Source organism: Carlito syrichta, unplaced genomic scaffold (assembly GCF_000164805.1).
Source record: "Carlito syrichta isolate Samal-C Ts95f unplaced genomic scaffold, Tarsius_syrichta-2.0.1 Scaffold288059, whole genome shotgun sequence".
Taxonomy (NCBI): domain Eukaryota; kingdom Metazoa; phylum Chordata; class Mammalia; order Primates; family Tarsiidae; genus Carlito; species Carlito syrichta.
The window spans coordinates 52,451-58,861 of NW_007232155.1; the positions used below are offsets into that span (position 1 = coordinate 52,451).

Genomic DNA, 6,411 nt, shown 5'->3' on the forward strand with positions numbered 1-6,411 from the left:
TCGAACCCATGGGCTCAGGCAATCCACTCACCTCGGCCTCCCAAAGCGCTGGGATGACAGGCTGAGCCACCGAGCCCGGCCCAAGGAGCCGTTTAAAGAGTGCACGTGACCATGTGATTTTTCTCAGTGGAGATTTCCAACTCTGCACATTTCCCTTCCTTCGTGTGGAAGTGAGGCGTTCAAGCAGGTGCGCCCCCAGCCCGCACGAACCCTCCTGTCTGCGTCTGAGGAAGGGGGTCCTGCGTCCTCTCCCCGGCTTTTCGGCACAACTCACGGCAGAAGTGGGGTTTCCTCCAGGGCTTCACGGCGTAGCCAGCGTCCTGGCAGGCCGAGGTCATGGCCGACATATGAGCACACAGCATGTGCTGTAGCCCCTGGAAGCTGCACATGTCAAACAGGCAGTTGTCAAAGAAGGAGGCGGCCTTCAGGTGAAGCAGACAGGTCCTGAGGGGGGAGGCTGAGTCAGGGGGAATGAGGAGACAGGACCTCGGAGGACTTCAGGTGCCGAGTAGCCCCGGGTGGCCCTGCCTGCCCTCCTTCATACGCAAATGGGCCGTGGGTGTCGACCAGCTGTCCACAGAACTCTGGCCCCGACATGCTGTTCTGCAAAGCTGAGTCGCAGGACGGGAGATTCACCCGGGTATGCTGGCACCTAGAAGAGATCCACCACAAACGCCCTAAGGACCGAGGCTTGCTTCCGGCTGGCCCCTAAGGTTGACCGGCCGCCGGCAGCTCTCTGTGACCGCTTGAGGAGGACATTTGAGCACTAAGCAGGAGTGGGAACAGCCTGAAGTCTCCAGAGTAGAATGCAGACAAGCGCAATGCCAGTCGGTCTTAAAAAGGAGGCCCAGGGCCGGGCACGGTGGCTCACACCTGTAGTCCCGGTACTTTGGGAGGCCTATGTGGGAGAATCACTTGAGCCCCGGAGTTTGAGACCAGCCTCCCGGGCAACATAGTGAGAGCTCGTCTCTAAAAAAAAAATTAGAAAATTGGCTGGGCACGGTGGCACACGCCTATAGTCCCAGTTGCTCAGGAGGCTGAGGTAGAAGGATCCCCCGAGTCCAGGAAGTCAAGGCTGCGGTGAGCCGTGAGGGTGCCACTGCACTCCAGTCTGGGCGACAGAGTGAAACTCCGACCCCCCCAAAAAAGGAAGGCCAGGGAGGGCATGAGACGCCCCTGGGCCTGGGTGGGAGGGCGCCTTACTCCCGGTCCTCGTCCTCGGCTGTCTGCCAGCTGTTCCCCAGCTCCTCCTCGTCTCGTGCTGGGCTGCCGTCCGGTTTCAGGTGGTCGTTGTCACCGTTGCCGTCATAGTTTCCACAGAAACCGCAGAGTTTGTTAAAGTAGATGCTGGAGACGGGAGAGGAGCTGGTGTTAAGAGGGCGGAGGGGCCTCAGGCATCGAGGGTCCGCAGTGCAGACGGCAATGAGCTGGGCCCCAAGGCGCGAGGCTCCAGGAGGATGAGGAGGTGTGGCCTGGATGCCAGGACCCCCCAGCCCGCCCCAGTCGTCATCCTCGCCGCCCACACTCCATCCTTTGGCTGCAGTAAGCCCCTCGCGGGCCTTAAAACTCTCAGGCTTATTTCTGCACGTGCTGTCCATGGTTTCTATAAAGCCTTTCTGTCTTGTTTCGTCCATCCAGGGAGGTGCTCTTCTTTGGAGAATGGGATCAAGGGATCGCTTTTCTGAAAGCCCTGCAGCCCATTAGTGACTCCTTCTAGCATGTTCCCAGAGCATTGTGTGCACATCCTGCTATGGATCGCACCACCCTGAAACCATTTCCTCCTGTCTCCGAAGGAAGGCCTGCCGCTGGAGCTGGCCACTTCCCACCCATCGAGAGGTACTTACATGGCCAAGTGGTGGTGCCTGGACTGGAAGGGGAAACGGGCAGCAGGAGTGAGTGGCAGCTGCCTGCCTGGGACGCCCCCTCACCTGGACACAGTCACATCCAGCTGCTGGTCGCCATCCCATCTCACCCGCAGTCCAAACTCCGTCTGCAGCTCCACAAATCGCCCACTGGCACCCAGGAAGACGCCTTTGGAAGGCATGGCTGGGAGGGTGATTTGCTGACCCGCTACCTGGACGGGGGCAGAGGGAAGAGACGGAGAGACAGATCTGGGAGTCAAGGAGGACCCCGACAGACTTCCACACCCACAGCTGAAAGGCGCGACATCATCCATAGCGGCCTGACAACCTCTCCTACCTCGAGTGGATTGAGCTTCACCACCATGGTTTTGTTTTTAGAGATGAGCTCTCGCTCTGTCTCCTAAGCCGGAGTGCAGTGGCAAATCAGAGTTCACGGCAGTCTTGAACTCCTGGACTCCAAGGATCCTCCCACCCCAGCTTCCCGAGCAGCTGGGATTACAGGGCCTTGTGGACAAGGCCACAGCAGCCCGCAGGAACGGGCCACGGCCAGGCCCAGCAGGGTGGGTGGGGACAGGGCTCACCAGCACACGTCTGCCCTTGAGTAGGGTGATGGTGGTCTCCAGCAGGGTCACGTAGACTTTGCTCAGGCAGGACACGCCTTCCTGTCCCCATTCCTCATTCTTCGCCGTCACCCTAAAGAATGGATCTGGGCGGGGAGAGGGATGAGGAGAGTCTAGGGGCTCATTCAAGAGGTGTGTCTGAGTACCTGCTACGGGTGGTGCCCCGAGCCTGGCACAGTGAGGACAGAGGGCCCCACACACCGGCCCGCGGTTCAGCGGGGAGGCAGGACCCAAATGGGAGCGGGGCACAACTGTCTGCCCTTTTCCAGCACAGCCCGTAACTGCTGTGTGTCTGTCTCCCCTCCATGGACTGGACATGCTCCCGGGCATCGGCACTCCTTTACAGACCCTTTGAGGCACCTGCCGCCATGCCAGGCAGACCCTCGACAAAAGCTGACTGAGGAAGCAACTGATGCAGAAGGGTTTTTTTGGTTTGTTTTTCGTTTTTTTGAGTCGGAGGTCTCACTCACTCCATCGCTCAGGTTGGCATGCCATGGCATGCTCACGGCCACCCCAGCGTCGACCCGCTGGGCTCCAGCGATCCTTCTGCCTCAGCCTTCCCAGGAGCCAGAACTACAGGTGTGCACTACCACTCCCAGCTAATTTTTGATTTATTGTAGAGACGAGGGCTCGCCAAGTTGCCCGGGCTGGTCTCAAACCCTCGGGTTCAGGCAGTCCACTCACTTCGGTCTCCCAAAGTGCTGGGATTACAAGCTGAGCCACCGAGCCTGGCTTTTTTTTTTTTTTTTTTTTAATTTAAGAGACAGGGTCTTGCTCTGTCACCCAGGCTGGAGTGCAATGACAATCATAATTCACTGCAGTCTCAAACTCCAGGGCTGAAGAGATCCTTCTGCCTCAGTCTCCCAAGTAGCTGGGGCTACAGGCGTGTGTCACCACACCTGGTTAATTTTTTGGAGATACGGGGTCTTCCTACAGTATCCAGGCTGGTCTCAAACTTCTGGCCTCAAGCGATCCTCCCACCTCAGCCTCCCAAAGTGCTGAAATTACAGGCGTGAGCCTCTGCACCTGGCCAAGAGAACTATCTTTTTTTTTTTTTTTTTTTTAGTTGGAGTCTCACTCTGTCACCCAAACTGGAGTGCAGTGGCCACTCCCAGCCACCGCAGCCTCGACCTGCTGGGCTCTGGCAATCCTTCCGCCTCAGCTTTCCAAGTAACTGGAACTACAGGCACACGCTACTGCACGCCCGGCTAATTTTTTGATTTATTGTAAAGATGAAATCTCTCCAAGTTGCCCAAGTGGGTCTCGAACCCCCGGGCTCAGGCAATCCACTCACCTCAGCCTCCCAAAGCGCTGGGATTACAGGCTGAGCCACCGAGCCCGGCTAAGAGAACTATCTTAAACCACATTTTCCCCAGTAGTCTGGGCCTGAGAAAGTTCTGCCTCTGGGCTGGGTGTCTCAACCCTCACCTTATAGAAGAGCTTGCTCTAATTCTGCCTTTCCCCCAACTGTTCCCTGCCCCTTCTTGCCATCCACTGTTCCTCTATGCCCAGCAGCTCCGTCCACAGAAACCCTCATTCCCACCCTCAAACCATGGCAGGCATCTCCAGGGCCCTACCTGTTGAGTTGCCACAGGGTTGGGCCAAGATGTAGGTGCATCTACCCATGAAGCCAAAGTGCCTCCCATCAAAGGTGACATAATGAGGGTCTCCATAGACCAAGCAGGTGGCAGTGCCTGCTGAGGGGGGAAAGGGAAACAGGTGAAGCTGCTTCCTACGTGCTAGCCTACCCGCCCAGTGGCACACCCCAGTTCCTCTGCTCCAGTGAGGGATCGGGATCCTGGTGTCACTTCCACCCCAACAGGCTGGCGGGCAGGATCAGCCATGAGCGGGGCTCTCACCATAGGCATGGCATCCATACTGGCCATTCTTCGGCTGGCACACTGTGTTTGTCTCACACTGTGAGGTCTGGCACTCAATCCTACCACCAGGCCAGCAGTGGCAACGTTCTGTGCAGTTGGGGTTGAACCACTCTGTCCCAGGCTGGGAGCAAGGGATCCAGAGTCACAAAACCACAGCCCTTAAGGCCCTTCCCCCCTCCCTCTGCTATGCCTGAAAGAGAGGATGCGCTCCCACAAAAAGATTCACCTTGCTATACCCTTTCTCTTCCCATCACCTACCTGATATTCCCACCCACCACAGGGCATTTGCATGTGCTGTTTTCTCATCCTAGAATGCTCTCCTCTTCCCTTTTCTACAACATTTTTTATGCAACCAGTGGAATCAGTTCAAAGATAGCTTTCACAGAAAGATTTCTTTCCTCAACTCTGGGTACCTTTCCTTCTGAGGACTTATCACAGTTGCACATTTACTTATTTTTGTGGTTGATTGTAAGCACCCCAGGTGAGGGGTTATGTCTTTATTCGCCATCTTAGCTCTGATATGTGTGCTCTTATTCAATGAACACTTGCTGAATAAAAGAATAGACTGCTGAGCACAGTGGTTCAAGCCTGTAATCCCAGCACTCTGGGAGACTGAGGCGAGAGGATTGCCTGAGCCTAGGAGTTTGAGACCCGCCTGGGCTACTTGGTGAGACCTCGTCTTTACAATAAATTAAAAAAATAAGCCAGGCATGGTAGCAGGCGCCTGTAGTTCCAGCTACTTGGAAAACTGAGGCGGAAGGATCGCCTGAGCCCAGCAGGTCGAGGCTGCGGTGACCATGAGCATGCCACTGCACCCCAGCCTAGGCGACAGAGTGAGACTCCGACTCAAAAAAAAAAAAAGAGAAAACTAAGAACAAGGACCGTGTCTTATTCATGGTGATCCCAATGCCAGAAGAACAGAAAGTACTAAATAAACATTTGTTGAATGCATAAATGAATGTATCAGAAGTTAATATATGCCTCGCAGGTAGGGGAAAGAGATTCCTGGTGCTGACGGTCGTGAGAACTCCTTGCCCAGGCTGTGGCTGACTAATCTGAACACTGATTCAGGGAGACCCAGGAGACTGGTTAAAGGGGGTTTGGGGAGAAAGTGGTCCCAAAAGGGACAAGTGGGAGCTCTGTTGTCAATGGGGAGAACACCTGGAGCTGAGAAGAGGTACTGGACACTAATGAACAGCTTAATGTACTTTTAATTAATGGGTTGCATGTGATATTTATCATACGTTGCTAATCATAATAATAATTAACCTCATTAGATAATTGGTATGTGTCAGGATCTAATTTCATCTTTACAACAATCTTATATGAGGTAGAAAATCTTATTGCGAACACTTTATAGATATGGAAAGAGATTTAAAGAGATGAAGACACTTGCCCAAGGTCACCCAGTAAAGAGTGCTAGAGCCGGAATTCAAGACCCTCAACTCTGGGTACCTTTGACTCTAGACTTGCATTGTACAATATGGTGGCCACCAGCCAAGTGAGTTCTTGGAACATGACCAGTCTGAATTGAGATATGTTGTAAGTGTAAAATATCTATTGGATTTTGAAGACTTTAAAGAATGTAAACTAGCCGGGATTCGTGGCTCAGCCTGTCATCCCGCGCTTTGGGAGGCTGAGGTGAGTGGATTGCCTGTGCCCGCGGGTTCGAGACCCGCCTGGGCAACTTGGCGAGACCTCATCTCTACAATAAATCAAAAAATTAGCCAGGCGCGGTAGCGTGCGCCTGTAGTTCCAACTACTTGGAAGGCTGAGGCGGAAGGATCACCGGAGCCCAGCAGGTCGAGGCTGCGGTGGCTGGGAGCGGTCACTGCACTCCAGTCTGGGCGACAGAGTGAGACTCCAACTCAAAAAAATAAATAAATAAAAATAATGTAAACTATCTCATCAATAATTATTACTGCCGGGCTTGGTGGCTCAGCCTGTAATCCCGCGCTTTGGGAGGCCGAGGTGAGTGGATTGCCTGAGCCCGCGAGTTCAAGACCCACCTGGGCAGCGAGACCTCATCTCTACAATAAATCAAAAAAT

At 54.4% G+C, this 6,411-nt stretch overlaps 1 protein-coding gene across 1 annotated transcript in view; it reads right to left on the reverse strand.

Annotated features, from left to right (window-relative positions):
• ZAN (zonadhesin) overlaps positions 1–6,411 on the reverse strand; it is a 40,212-nt gene that overhangs the window by 22,805 nt on the left and 10,996 nt on the right. Inside the window, 7 exon segments of the mRNA XM_008053323.1 lie at positions 275–444; positions 545–652; positions 1,204–1,347; positions 1,929–2,074; positions 2,444–2,568; positions 4,060–4,179; positions 4,342–4,483. Coding sequence (XP_008051514.1) covers positions 275–444; positions 545–652; positions 1,204–1,347; positions 1,929–2,074; positions 2,444–2,568; positions 4,060–4,179; positions 4,342–4,483 — 955 coding nt within the window.